General features: G+C 32.6%; 1 protein-coding gene across 2 annotated transcripts in view; it reads left to right on the forward strand.

The window, feature by feature from the left end:
* The window catches only part of LOC115222574 (transient-receptor-potential-like protein), a 113,922-nt gene that overhangs the window by 80,778 nt on the left and 16,366 nt on the right, over positions 1–16,778 (forward strand). Inside the window, exons 5-7 of one of the 2 annotated variants that reach the window (XM_029792849.2) lie at positions 3,632–3,827; positions 6,100–6,312; positions 13,578–13,640. In XM_029792849.2, coding sequence (XP_029648709.1) covers positions 3,632–3,827; positions 6,100–6,312; positions 13,578–13,640 — 472 coding nt within the window. The remainder of the gene's footprint in view (positions 1–3,631; positions 3,828–6,099; positions 6,313–13,577; positions 13,641–16,778) is intronic. The other variant, XM_029792850.2, reaches the window with a different exon arrangement.

Genomic DNA, 16,778 nt, shown 5'->3' on the forward strand with positions numbered 1-16,778 from the left:
CTAGTTTAGTATTAAGGGTCTATGTAATTGATTTAATGCCTTCCCCAAAATTACTAGCCTTGTGCCAAAATTTGAAACCAGTATTTCTAGTGGTAATGGCCTACTTCCGTGTTGTAAATATTGTTTTTGATGCCCAATTCAAGCGAAATTTGTGCATCTAAACCAGAATGAAGGCACATGGCTTAGTGGTTAGGGTGTTGGACTTCTGATTGTAAGATTGTGGTTTTGATTCCTGGATCAGGCGATGCATTGTGTTCTTGAGCAAAGCACTTCATTTCACGTTGCTCCAGTCCACTCAGCTGGCAAAAATAAGTAATCCAACAAAGGACTGGCTTCCCATCCAAGTGGGGAGTTCATACACCATGGAATCCAGGGAACTGGCCCTTATGAGTCGGTGTGACTCAAGAAAGTAACTTTACCTTCTACCTAAACCAGAGATAACCCTTTGATTTATATATAGGAAATCCAATTTTCAAAGACATTGATAATGTAAATGCATGCCTTTATGGTTAGTCTCATTATATTTTGAGTTTTTAATTACTCTGTAGTATCATCTTTTTGTATTGATTCTTCCATTTCTGAATGGGGTCTGTTGAAATGCCTCCGTAGATTTGTGAGAACTTCCCTTTTTTTTATTTTTTCTTATTTGTATGTAGTTACAGTAATCCCTCGATTAACACAGGTATTACGTTCCAAAACTTCTTGTGATAGGTGAAAATCCACAAAGTAGAAACAGTACTATACTGTGTATTTTTTTATTATTATTACTTTTATAATTTCTATATATTTATTTCCTTATAAATGCGAAACAACACCATGGAGGAATCAACATAAGCTTAAATAACAAAGGGAAAGTTTACGTAAAAAAGCAAAAGACTAAGACAGGTGGTGTACAAAACAAACAGATGTATTAGTATAGCGCTCAGGAATAGTAAAAGTCTTTTACGTTTCGAGCCTACGCTCTTCTACAGAAAGGTACACAGAAAAAACAAGGAGTGAAAAAAATTGTGTGTAGTGGCTAACGATCTAAATAATAAACCGTGATAGGTGAACCACCATATGATGAGAGATTACTGTATTCATAAATGTTGTTCTGTTTCTACTTATAGCATCTTTTTATTATTGTACATTATAAATTTTGGTACATTCAATAGTGTATTCAGATTTTTCTTTTTCTTATTTCTTTACTTTCTTCTTCTCTGTTAGTCTTACATTTCTTCAAGGTGCTTTTATATGACTGTTTGGTGTAGTGTAGATATAAGTTTATGATTCTCCAATCTCCAATGTATTGTTCCTTTGCTCCAGGCTATCTTTTAATTTTGCTTCTATTTTATTAAGCTTTAGCACAATATGACTGCTACAAAATTTGCTATAACTGGTTTAGGTGCATTAGTGGAAACTTAAGTTGTATCTATTTTGCAATAAATACAAACATGTTTACTCATATGCTTTCTGTATACACAGAAGTCGAACATTTTAACCAAATAAAGCAATCGTATCTCTGCAACATGTTTCTTGTTGTTACAACAGTGAGGAGGGTCTTTTCAGAAAATAAAGCATGGCTTCTCCAACATATGTTGCAGTCATTTTATCATTATTATTAAAAAGTTGTAGAAGTAGTATTAGTATTCTGTTGAGATCGACTTTGCCCTTCACCCTTTCAGGGTCACTGAAATAAGTATCACTTGGGCACTGGGGTTGATATATTCAACTAGGCCCCTTCACTCAAATTTCAGGCCTTATGCCTCTAGTAGAAAGGATTATTATTATTATTATTATTATCATCGTTATTAAAGCGGTGAGCTGGTACAATCATTAGCACGCCAGGCAAAATGCTTAGTGGAATTTCGTCTGTCTTTATGTTCTGAGTTCAAATTTCGCCAAAGTCAATTTTGCCTTTCATCCTGTTGGGGTCAAGGAAATAAGTAACAGTTAAGTATTGGGATCGATGTGATCAACCATGTCCCTCCCCTCAAATTCCGAACATTGTGTCCATAGTAGAAAGGATTATTATTATCATTATTATTATTATTATTATTATTATTATTATTATTATTATTATTATACACTCAACAAATTCGACTGTTGGAAAAGAAAAGAATCCTAACATCAGGCTACAAGTAACCTTAGATGCCAAGAACCCTCCTAAGTATCCTAGCTGTCCCTAATAACCGTTTTCTGCAGCTGTACTAAACTGGGTTTTATGCCTATTTCCTCTATCCATCTGTTCAGATCTTTAGGGATAGCTCCTAATGCACCTATAACTACTGGGGTACATTTCTATTATTATCATCATTATTATTTTTTTTTATCATTTCATTATAGGTAAACCCCCAAACTTTATGTCTTTTGTCTTTGTATTGTCCCCCTCATCCTTTGCCCTTGTGGCAAATAAATGAAATCATTATTATTGTTATTATTTTGTTGAAACTCTTGTGCAGCCAGAATGGTGCTCTCAATCTCTATTTTTCAATGCTCCTTTCTTCAGCCAATCCCACCTATGCTTTCCTGCAACTTCTGTTGTGGCTACATGGAATTGATTGTGTAGTCACTTGTTGCATACTGTTTTTTCATGTCCTTTTTGTACTTCTTCTTTCGTTTTTTCCTTTTTTCCCTGCTTTCTATACTCCCCCATTCCTAACTGACACTAGCAAGGTTTCCTTACTTTGAGATACATATCTTATTAAGCCCCTGAATTCGATACATATGCAGTCTTCAACAATTATCAGTCCCTTTCCTCTATTTGCTTTCTTCATCATCATCATCCTCATCATCATTATTATTATTATCATCATCATCATTATTATTATTATTATTATTATTACTATTATTATTATTATTATTATTATTATTATCATTATTATTATTATTATTATTATTATTTTTTCCTTCTTTCTTCAAATTTTCTTCCGTTTCTCGCCGAGTGTTTTCCATAAACCTAGGGCAGAGAAGGGCATTGTATGCATTCCCAGATCACAATCGCAAATTCACAGATAAAATATGTATTTAAAAATTAATAAATAAATGAATTCATGGATGGATGTTATTTTCACAGTGATAATGCTCTTCTCAGTACATGAGTCATTCCAGTTAACATGATTTTTTGCACTTCCTGTAGGGATGGTAAGCCTGAATCATTTTCAAATAGGTTTCAGTACCTTTTTTTAATCATTCCTAGAGATCCTACAATCACTGGTACTGTAGTCGCCTTGAGATGCCACATTTTTTGTCAAATTCTTTTGCCGCTATATTGTGATCGCAAGGAATACTCATGTCAATTAATAAACACACCTTATGTTGTCTGATCTTTTATAATAATATCCGGTTTATTAGCCTTTATAGTTTTGTTGGTATGTACGGGGAAGTCCCGGAGAATCGACACATTTTCTCCCTCAGTCACATCTTCAGGATGGTTTTTATACCATTTGTCAGCGGTTTTGATTTTATAATGCCGACATATTGTCCAGTGTAAATACTGGCCGACTCTGACATGTCATTATTATTATTATTATTATTATTATTATTATTATTATTATTATTATTATTATTATTATTAATTATTATTTATCCTCATCATTGTCGTCGTCATTATTTATTGTTGTTATTATTATTTCTGTTTTTATTTTTTCAGGCTTGGGGCTAGTTATGGAACTCTGTTCTGGTCGTTGTTTAGCTTAACTCAGCTAAAAGATATCAAGATTGAAGATGGACCGAAATTTACAGAATTAATGGGCGAAATCTTGTTCATGGCATACCATGCCATGGCTATCATTGTTTTAATCAATATGTTAATTGCTATGATGTCAAATTCATATCAAGAAATTGAGGTAAGTCAACTTCACCGTCGGTTTTTGTTTGGTGGTGGTGGTGGTGGTGGTGGTGGTGGTGGTGGTGGCAGTGGCAGCAGCGGCAGCATTGTTGACAACAGTGATGTCATTGCCATCGCCATCATAATCATCATCATCAACATGACCATTATCATCAACATAACCATTACCATCATCATCAACAAAATAACCATCACCATCATCATAACAATTGTTATAGCCATTAGCAACATCAATATAACTATCACCATCAACCATTAACATCATCAACATCAACAACCATCAACATCATCAACATCATCAACATAACCATCATCATGAACATAACTATCACCATAACCATTAGCAACATCAACATAACTATCATCATCACCATAACCATTAGCAACATCAACATAACTATCATCATCATCAACATCAACATAACCATCATCATTGTCAACATCATCATTACCATCATCACCATCTCCTATGATACAATTTTCCTGTTTTAAAGTTATCTAAATTTAAAACCTTTCATCAAACTTTCATGTTAATTTATGTCTCAAAACTCTAGCTTAATAGTGACAAAGTTATTTTGCAAAATTCCTCATTATTTTGAAAATTAATTGAAACAAAAGCAGTGCATTTCAGCAGCAATATGGTAACAAAAGAGTTAAAATTATCTAAATTAAAGACTTTTATCAAAATTTTATGTTAATTTGTGTCCTAAACCCTAGCTTCATATTAACAGTTATTTTACTAAATTCTAGATTATTTTCAAAATTAATTGATACAATGTGTATTTCAACAGAAATATGATAACAGAAGAGTTAGAGTGATCTAAATTAAAACCCTTCATTAAAATTTCACTTTAATTAGTGTCCCAAACACTAGTTTAATATGACAGTTGTTACACTAAAATTTTCGTTATTTTCATAATTAATAGAAATAAAAGCATTGTATTTCAACTGAAAAATGATAACAAAAGGAAATAAATATTAAATATTCTATATTGAAATATACATTTTTGGAACTTTTACCATTTGAATTTGGATATTAAAAAGGTCATAAAGAAATATTAATTTTCCATACAGATCATGATGGCAAATTGAGGAACTCTTCATATGTACAAACAAAAGTATAAAAAGAAAAAAAAAGTAAACAATGCACTGCATCAGACATTCTTTCCTAACATGATAACTGTGTGGTAAGAAGTTTGCTTCCCAACCACATGGTTCCAAGTTCAATTCTCATAGTGCCAGGTTGACTAATGTCTTGTAAGCAAATTTTTATAAAAGTTTCATGTTAATTTATATTCCAAATTCTAGCATCATAGTGACAGTTATTTTACTAAATTCTTAATTAATATCAAAATTAATTAAAACAGTGTGTATTTCTACAGAAATATGGTAACTGCCTTCTACTTCAGTCCTGGAGCCAACCAAACTTGTGTAAATGGATTTGGTAGAGGGAAACTAAAAGAATTTTCTTCATATATCATAAATTTCTTATCTTTTACTTATTTCAATCATTAGACTGTGGCCATGCAAGGGCACTGCCTTGAAGAATTTTTAGTCAAATGAATTGTACATATTATTTTAAAACCAGGTACTTACTCTATCAGCCACTTTTGCTGAACTGCTAAGTTACAGAGACAAAAACACACCAACATTATTTGTCAAGCAGTAGTGGGATACAAACACACACCACACACACACACACATACATACATATATATATACTGCTTGGAGACAAAAGGCATGTTATAAAAATCAGCCTAAACACTTGCCTTCACAGCAAGAAACTCTTATTTTTATATCGTGTATATAATAGGCTTCCACACAATTTCTTTGTAAAAAAATTAAAATTTTGCTTTACGAGGTGTTAGTCAACCTGGTGCTGTAGTAGAAGACACTTTTCCAGCAGTAGAACTGAACCTAGAACCAACTTGTTACAAACCAAGTGACTATGTCTGTGCTGAGTAATATGTATATAATTTTTAATGTATTCATAGGCTTGAAAACAGCGGATGTAAGTACAACCCCTAAAATTTTTGTTGGGGCAATGAAAAATGCTTCAAAGATCCTTCTGAAAAACTGGATTTGCACACTCTAAGCAAATTTCATTCCTGCACTTTACAAATGTTTCTAATTTTTAAAGGAATTATGCACTTTGCTCACCAAAATATATTTGTCTTTCAACAATAATTTCTTTACATGCTTTTAAATGATACAAATCTTTAATTTTTTTTCTTTTCTTTTCTTTTTCTCTTTCTCTATTTCTTTCAAAGAATCATGCTGATATGGAGTGGAAGTTTGCCCGATCCAAACTCTGGATGGGCTATTTTGATGAAGGTTCAACATTACCACCTCCATTCAACCTAATAATAAGTCCTAAATCTGTATATTATTTTCTACGCATCATTAAACAACTTATTTGTCGATGTGTAACACACAACAAGCATCGTAAACCAAGAAGGAAATCTGTTGAAGGCACTATCAAGGTACGGATCATACAACGATAAAGGGGAAAATTTCCTCTTGGTGTACTCATCTATTGAAATCTTACTTTTGTTTATTTGCTGTTTTGCTTTAAATATTCTTTGAGGACTCAACTCAAATCATTACAATTCTATATTTCCGAAACGAGAAATTCTTATACTATGTATTAGTCAGATTGGCGTTTTCTACTTAGTTATTGCTTTCCGCTACGTTTCACCTGCTGTATGCTCCAACCTTTTTTTTAAGTGCTTGTGATTCACTTTACTGAATTACCTTGGATCGAACTCAGAAGCTTTAGGTGACTGCACTGCATTAAGTAGACACTTGAAGAAGGCTGGAGAGTACACAGCCAAAATATAGTGAAAGCAAAAACCAAGATGAAGACACCATTCTGACTAAAACATAATATAAAATCATTACAGCATTTAGTTTCATACGTGTTCAAATCATGATATGGTTCTCTATAGTTTGTTGATTAATTTTTTTTTTAACCCCTGTAGTTCATAAGATATATAACAATTACAAATTATGGTCCTTTCATTTAACTATATGTTTCCTTGAGAAAATATTTGGCCTTGTGCCTCTTCAAAAGTCAATATTTATTGGCCTCATACAGAATTATGATTCCCAAATGTTGGCAGCATGTTTCTAATGTCTGGTTATCGGATATATATTTTTAACTTCAATTATACTGCTAATATCCTTCACAAAAGGCAAGAAGACTATTCAGTCTTATTATTTTCTTTCTATACAAAGGTAGCAAGCTGGTAAAATCATTAGTACACCAACTACCAATTCTTTACATTCTCAGTTCAAATGCTGCGATGGCTGGCTTTGTTTTTCATCCTTTTGGGGTTGATAAAAAAAGTACCAGTTGAGCACTGGGGTTAATATAATCAATTTTCTTCCTCCCCTCAAAATTCCTAGCCTCATACCAAACTTAGAAAGAATTATTCTTCTCTTACAATTAGGTTTCTTGTGCCTATAAAAGAAAACATCTGCTAACCTGGTGTTGAAATCCTTGTACAATTGAGATAAACTTTTCATGATGTTTTGGTCACTGAAAATGTACAAGTGACCAATAATCTCATTTCATTATCTCTTACATAAATATATATAAAGCTCTCTGCCCCTTAGTGAAAAAGTATATATATAGTTTCAATTAGAAAACTCTGAGTTCTGTCTGCATTCAATGAACTATTTCTGCAATCCTAGTCTGGTTTATGGTTTTTAATTATTATCACTTCGTTAAAATGGGCAAATGGATCTTTCAGACAACCTTAAGTGTAATCAAATCTCATTTAGTTTCTTCTGTAAAGAAGGAGTCTTGTGCTTACAGAAAAAAGAATTCAATATTCATTAAAATATTGAGTAACAATATCTGAGGTGTACAGACAAGCTTATATCAGTCCATATACAAGACTCAGTTTCAATACTCAATTCAAAGTCCTGAGTTCAACTACTGATTAGGTTAACTTTGAAACTATTTGCATTCCATTATGCTGTGCATAATTCTAGAAACAGAAAAATAGGCTTAAATACATTTACTTTAAGAAATCGTCATTGTCTCAATTCTTTCAGCTGTAGAGTTGCGACGTCACTGGTACCTAACTATATCAGCCTTTGCCTTTCCCTTGGATAACATCGGTGGTGTTAAGAGAGGATGTTCGTATGCATGGCCAACTGCTGGTCTTCCATACAAAAAACTTTACCCAGACTTGTACCTAGGAGGGTAATTTTCTAGGTGCAATCCTATGTCGCCCATGACCAAAGGGGGTCTTTTTACCATTTATAACACAAACAAAACATATTTTCCCATTGAACTCTATGCTTAACTTCCCTTTTCAGATGGAAGTAAAAATAAGATTTTCAAAAGTACAAAACTCTCATGCATACTACACTTTCCAATACTTCATTGCTGAAAGTTGTTGTTTCAAGAACTAAATATACTTACCCGAAGAGCAAGACGTAATTAAAATACATTATAAAACCTTTGAGATAAAAATTAATAATGCACTGCCCCGACCTTTTCCATTTATTGTCTTTCAAAGCATGTTAAGTGATTTACATTTAACACACTGGATTATCCTGTTTAGCTGCTGGACTGACGAGATTTTAAAAACGTTGACTTAAAATAATTATGAGACAACAAAGTGCCAGAGAAATGCATGGTCAGAACGTTCAAGACACAACCACATGGCATCCCTATTGATCCCTCACCTACATTGCACCTAAGACATGACATGCGTCTTCCACTACAACAATACAGTAGAAGTGGAATTTACGTGATGGGAACTGTGCACATTTCAGTTATATAATATATGAATATTATACAAATAAACATATATATATATATATATATAAATACAATAAGAGCTTCCAAATAGGAAAGCGTTGTGCTAGAAAGAGCAGTAGAAATCTCAAAAACCACAAAAAAGGGATAAATTCTCGAAAGGAATTCTATATGAATAATATATAGTCTAATGACTAATTCGTTTTTTTGTGCTAAGCCACTGGTAATAATAATTTATTATTACCCTATGTATATGTTTTTTATATATATATATATATGTATGTATATATATATATATATATATATGCACATATATGCATATATACATATAAATATATATATATATACAATGTACATACATGCATACATACATATATACATATATAGATATGTGTATATATATATATATATATATACACACACATACACATTGTGTTTTCTGCTATAGCCACCAGCTGCCAAGGCCTAGCGAGTGGATTTGGCAGACATCAATATAGGTAGTGTCTTGTCCGGTGTTTGATGTGAATAATATACATTACTACATATCAATATACATATACTGAGATTCTCTTGGCATGTTGTTGTTGCCCATAGAGTGCTTATAATCTCAACAAACACTGCAGAGTTCATGATGTAGATCCAGTGGCAATTATATCATTACTGTGGGTGACATCAGGTAGCCCAAACAATGGAAGTGCTTTAATCAGCATACGACTAGACATATACCCAAAGTCCAAATAATTACCTATTTATAAATATACACACACATAATATGCATATACATATATATAAACTAGCACGCACACACACACACACACATATATAATCACTCAGTGATTGATAAGTCCTAAAAGAAGTACACTCTAAATTTTAGAGCAGCGATAATTAATATAGTTGTCCATTGTGGCAGGTCATGGAGTTACCAATGGTTTTGCACCTATATTGCTAAGATTTCTATACTTGTAAAACCAATGTTGATTCCGAAACTGGCCATAACCAGCAAATATATTATTAATACAAAATATATATAAACATATACACAGTGTGTGTGTATGTGTATATATATATATATATATATACATACATACATCTACATGCACACACATACATACATCTACATGCACACGCGTGTGTGTGTGTATGTGCATACATGTTTGCCAAAGTATATTGGTGGAAGAATCCAAAAGCCAATGCTCTTTGAACAAAATCCTTTTGTGGCAATTTTTTTTGTTCTGCAAATATGCAGTGAACCAGTGATTGATCACTTTCAGACACATAACCAATAATGTTATGGCTTACCAATTCCAATATCCAGAAAGAAAGACTAAGATGGGGCTCTCGTACCAGATTTCCAATACACTACTTCTCTATGAAAACAAACTACTTGACATTGATTACCAAGTAAAAACAGAGAATAGAGAAACTAGCAAATAGAAAACTGTTGGGTTTATTATAAGTTTCCACATTGCTACATAAAAATGATATTAATATATGCAAATTATATGCAGTGAACTGGCAGAATCATTAACATACCAGACAAAATGCTTCGCAGCATTTGTCCCCCTAACTTTACATTCTGAGTTCAAATTTCACCTATGTCAACTTCGCCTTTCATCCTTTGAAGGATCAATAAAATAAGTACCATTTAAGCTTGGGGCAAGGGTTCAATGTAATCGACTAGCCCCTAATTCCCACTAAGTTTCAGGCCTTGTGCCTATAATAGGAAGATTTATATGTGTGCTGTACCATAAGCATGAAAGATATTTTGTAATTGTCCTTTAAGAGGTTCATATCATTTTCAAATATTTTGAACAGGTGATGTTGGGTTACAGATATCTCATTGATCCTAGTTTATAAGGAATAAGTGCCAAATATTCTGGAAAGGTAACTAGCAATATACTGGACTAATCCAAATGGAAATTTTGATCTTTTACCTTTCTGGGTTTTTAATTGTTTGTTTTTTATTTATCTTTTTTTTTTTCTTTGGATATCTGCTTTTAAGTTTGGGATTATCTCCTAGTTATACAGATATCTGAAAAAAAAAATCAGTTCTTTTCAATATGTGTGTGTGTAGCTATAGTTAGGTATTGATGTGAATATGTGACAATAATTAAAAAATCCATGCAAGTTATATTTGCATTACTTTTTGACTTATCTCTGTGTATATGAGGCTAAGATAAAAAGTAATGTTAATAAACCTTGCATTACTTTCTGACTTTGCTGTGTGTTTGTTTTGTGTGTCCCTTGAGAGTCCTCACAACCACTATTTTATCTCCCCTTATCAGTGTCTCCCCAATTACTCCTCACCATCATTTTTCTACAATGCAAAACCCAGTTTTGTTCTGGTTCCTTCTTTCATACTTCATCATCTCATCTCATCTAGCACAAAGCCACCTACTGTAGTCACCAATTAGTCAAAGTATTATCTTAGTCTTGCAAGCTGCATGGTCACCTCACAAGTGCACTGACCACTGAAAAAAAAAGCACCCAGTACACTCTACTATAAAGTTATTGGCATTGGAAAGGGTACCTAGCCATAGAAGCCCTACCAAAGCACACTCTGGAATATGTTGCATACTAGCATAGAAGATCTTTTTATTTTTATTATTTTTTTTACCTTTTACTTGTTTCAGTCATTAGACTACAGCCATACTCAGGCACTGTCTTGAAGAATTTCTAGTTAAATAAATCAGACCTGGTACATTTTTTTTCTTAAGCCTAGTTCTTATTTTATTGGTCTCTTTTGCTGTACTGCTGATTTACAAAAGCATAAACACACCAACACACATTGTCAAGCGGTGGTGACAAATGCAACACACACACACACACAAACACACCAACACCAGTTTCTGCCTGCCAAATCCACTCACTAGGCCTTGGCTGCTGGTGGCTATTGTAGAAAACACTTGCTATTCTGTGGGACCTAACCCAGAACCATGTGGTTGAGAAGCAAGCTTCTTACCATACAGATCAGCATTAAAAGATGATAATGATGTTGATGTTGATGATGATATACATGAGCAAATGGTCCCTGGTGGTAGTCAGTGTTCCAGTCAAACCAAGAGAGCTAAGCTTCCCTTGGCTTTTCAAATTGCTGTTACTGCCTAACTGTTGCAATCCTGACAGAAGAATAACAGTTTTTTTAGGTATTTTTTTTTTTTGTGATGTGTGGGATTTGAACTCACTACATGCACAGAGCAGGAGCAAATACCAAAAGGTACCCAATTTTTAACACTCAAGCAATTTCGCCAGTCCACCAGTCCACCACTCTGGACTGACACTTTTTTCTTCTCTTCATTCTCAAAAGGATAAAAGACAAAGTTGACCCTGAATGGTTTTTAAATAAAAAACACAAATGAAGTGGAACAAATACCACCAGGCATTTTATCCCGAACTCGAATGACTTTACCAAATCCCATCTCATTTCTCTTTAAGTGGTATCTTTTATCTTTTACTTGTTACATTTATTGGACTGTGGCCATCCTGGGGCACTGCTTTGAAAGGTTTAATCGAACAAATCAACCCCAGTACGTATTTTTCGTGAGTCTGGTACCTACTTAGTTAGTCTCTTTTGCTGAATTGCTAAGTTACGGTAACATAAACAAACCAACATCATTTGTGGAGCAGAGAGTGGGGGGGGGGGGGGTAGATGCAAAACACAAAGACAAACACAAGCACAAAAAAAAAACAAGGGAGATAACCCTAATTGCATCATTTGCAATTGGAACAATAAGAGTAAATTATTTAATTTTCTTAAAACTGATTGGTGGAAATGACAGACATGTTTCTCCTTATTAGATTTTACATATGTTGCAACCACCCTACCATATCTGTGCATTTAGTGTGCATACTTCCCCCATTGAGGGATTTTCTCTCGGCAACATCACTGATGTTCAAAATCAGGATCCCTATGCATTCCCACTTTGTGTGTGTGTGTGTGTGAGTGTGTTTGTATATATGTATATTGTGTGTTTGTATATATGTATATTTGTATGTATATATGCATATGTACGTATATATACATGTATATGTATGTATGTGTATTTACGTGTGTGTATATATACATATTTGTGTATATATGTATATATATGTATATACAGGTATTTGTATATATTTGTACACATTTTTATATATATGTATTTGTATATATGTGTATATACATATATATATATATATGCATGTATGTGTATACATGCATGTATATATGTGTGTGGATGTGTATATGTATATGCACATATACATATATGTGTGTGTGTGTGTATATATATAAAACTGACTTGAAAATGGATGCATGGTATTCGATCATATAATAATATAAATAATATATATATGTATATATATATATATATATATGTGTATATATATGCATTATATATATATATATGTACATATATGTGTGTGTATATTATATGTGTATGAGTATATGTGTGTGTGTGTTGAATGTATGTATGTATATATATATATATATACATGCATATGTGTGTATGTATGTGTTTTTATGTTTTACATAAATATTACGGCATATAAAACGTGTGAGGAGAAACTAGTGAGCAGAATGATGGAGGAAGTGGGTGAGAGAGAGAGAGAGTGAGGGTGAGAGAGGCCAGACAGAGAGAGATATGCAAGTAAAAGATTTTTTATGGTTTTTTTAAAAATTTATTGCTAGACAGAAATATGTAAACAAAACCTGTTTTGATTTTGGGACACTTTTGGATTTTTTTTTTTTAACGTTACTCATGTATGTGTCGCAATATCATATTTTGAACTGTATCTGAATCACCATACATTTTGTATTTATATTTATTGTATCATGCACTTTACTCCCCATAAACCTGAAAAATGTCTGACAACAACAACAAAAAAAAATTTTATTTTTCAAAAAAAAAAGAAAAAAAAACAATTTGATGTCCCCCCCAAAGAGAAAATGTTAATTTTTTTTTCTGCTGATGTTGTAACAACGGTTTCTGTTCACAGCGGCCCACATACAACGGGAAAAAAATGTGCGCCCCTCCTAAAATTATTCAGCTACACTACCAGGTGAGTGAAGCTTGGTCTTCGCATTTTCGCAGTCCATTTGGATTGCAAAAAAAAAAAAAAAAACATCCAGTAGTATCCTGAGCACTGAATATATTTTTGTATCAAAATCTAAAGACAAAAATCATCAAAAAAAAAATATACATATGCATACATACAAACAAAACAAAAAAAAACAACATCTACAAAGCATTTCATTTCATTCATATATGCACATACTTTCATTTTGTTAAGTTACCCATAAAGTTAATGCATCATACGTGTGCATAAATGCATGAATATATATATATATGCGTATGTATATGTGAGTCTGTGTATGTGTGTGTGTGTATATGTATATATATATATTTATAATATCCATATCATTTGTGTATATATGTACCTGTGTGAGTGTGTATATACATATATTAATGTACACCTATATACATATACACAAATGCATACAAGCATATATATATATATATATATATATATATATAAGTAGATAGAGAAAATTTGACATTGGAAAAAAATTGAATAATTCCCAGAATTTTTCCAATCTCTTATTTTCATATATATATCTAAATGTATATATGTATGTGTACATATATATATATGTATGTATATGCATTTAATTATATATATATATATATTTATATATATGTGTGTGTTTGTGTGCATATATACACTCATATATATATATGTACGTATGTATATACATATACGTATGTGTGTAATACATGCAGTATGTCCAAATGGTTAAGTTCACTTCCCAACCTCAACATCCCAAGTTCAATCCCATTGCATGCCACCTTGCACAAATATCTTTACTATAGCCTCGACTCAACCTGTACTATGTTAGAGAAAGTGAGGAAATGAAAACTAAAACAAAACTTGCCATGTGGCCTAATGGTTAGGATGTTGCTCTTGCAATTATGTGATTGCAGTTTCAATTCCTGGATTTGGGTGGTGCACTGTTTTTTTGTGAGCAAAACACTTCATTCCATGTTGCTCCAGTCTACTTACCTGTAAATGGGTAGGGCTGTGGTGGACTCAAGTCTTGTTCAGGTGGGTGGCAGGGAATGTTGTGATTTTGGCTACATGGGAGATGCACATATGAGCGGGAATACTCAACTGTGGATACATTAATACAGGAACAAATAATTCAGTTTATCAGACAACTCATTCTTCATCACCTGACAGTAGACATCCAAGCACACACACACACACCTATAGATGGGGTATGTATGTATGTGTATATATGTGTATGTGCTTGCGTATGTTTGAATATTTGTGTGTGTGTGTGTATAGATACAAATTATAATTAAGGGTGTCTAAGAGATACCACCATGCTAGAGATAGCAGTCAAAAATTTTAATAATTAATACCTATAATGTTTTTATTCCATACTGGCTACTTGATATGATTGGCATTTTAAATAATGATTGTATCCTTATTTATATAATACATACATATATTAATTATATATATATATATATATACACATATATATATATATATATTATATATATATATATATATATATATAATATATATATATATATATATATTTCTTTTAAATTCGTTAATAGTAACATTAGGGTTTCTGCAAAAAAGCTCCTATTTTTATGCCAACTACCATCTAATGATACTGACCAGTGAGTCAGTTTTTCAGAGTTGCATCATGACTATACCAAAATAATGAGGATAAATATTATAATAACAATAATTCCAGGATGGAATTTATAAATATTTAATACATCGCATGATGTTAAAATCACATAATTTGTGGAAATGCACACAGCGATGTATTAAATATTTATAAATTCCAGCCTATATATATATATATATATATATATAGTTGCATTTAGCATTAAGGAAAAGGTAGGAGATTTTAAGGTGTAGTATCCAAACCTTGTTATGGGAATGTCTCTTGTAGTATGCCTACAAGCACATTTAATGCATGTAGCTACCAGGTGTCATCCAGGGTAATGTGCACTTTTGTTGCTGGATGTACATAAGGAATTCCCCAGTGCATGTTGAGTGTACTCTAAATGATTAATACAGCTTAATTCTGCACTGTTACCTAATGGGTGAGGAGTAGAATCAAATGCACCCAACAGTGCAGAAGAAACATCCTCAGGCCATGTAAAGCAGTTAAGTGTGTTGTAGGATGTACACTTTGCTGATACATGTGCCAAGATGATGTTGGTATCATATATATATATATACATATACAGGGTGCAGCAGAAAGTTTGCCTTGAATGCAAAGGTTAATAAAAAACAAACACATAAAGATACAAGAAAAAACAATGCTCTCCATTCCAGGCAATGGTGGGTACTACCTAAAACAGAAGAAAAAAATGGCATTTAATGAACTTCATAGAAATTTGAAGTTTTTCCATGCATCTTTATGTGTTTGTTTTTTATTAACCTCTGAAATCTGAAATCGGGGCAGCCTTTCTGCCATATCCTGTAAACATATATATACACACACTTTATTTAAAAGCAGCAAAAATATCACAAAAACTGTTACTCAGAGTTTCACGTTCCTGTTCGTCGGATAGTTTTGTTTAGAATGATTTTAAACAAAACTCTCCGATGAACGGGAACATGAAACTCTGAGTAACAGTTTTTGTGATATTTTTGCTGCTTTTTAATAAAGCATATTACTCTACCTCTGGTATTCAAGAACTATTTTTTCCACCTTGTTTCGCATTTATGTGCTTACTCTGGTGTATATATATAAAATACAAAATGGGACAAGAACATAAAACATCCAGATGGTTAGGTGATACAAAAAAGGAACAACAAAACATCTAGACAGACAATACAAAGAAAACGAGCACGTGTCATTCGAAGTTTTCTTTCCTCAGTGAAGTTCCAGATTATCGTTGCAATTTCGGCTGGTTATACTTGAGATTGTTCCAATCTGGCCAGTCCCAAGGAAAAACTAAGCTAAGAGCATTAGATTCCTTGGAAGAAAGCAGCGAATATATACAAAAACAGGGACCGAAAAAAAAAATGAAGAATCACAAAGGAATAAATAATTATGTCATAACATTCATTAGCTTACTGCTGTTTCTGCTATAAGATGCAGTGCACTCTTAGTGAATGCTTGGTAAAACCCTACAGCTTCATTTATATATATTAGAAGAAATA

The sequence above is a fragment of the Octopus sinensis genome, linkage group LG20 (assembly GCF_006345805.1).
Source record: "Octopus sinensis linkage group LG20, ASM634580v1, whole genome shotgun sequence".
Lineage (NCBI taxonomy): Eukaryota > Metazoa > Mollusca > Cephalopoda > Octopoda > Octopodidae > Octopus > Octopus sinensis.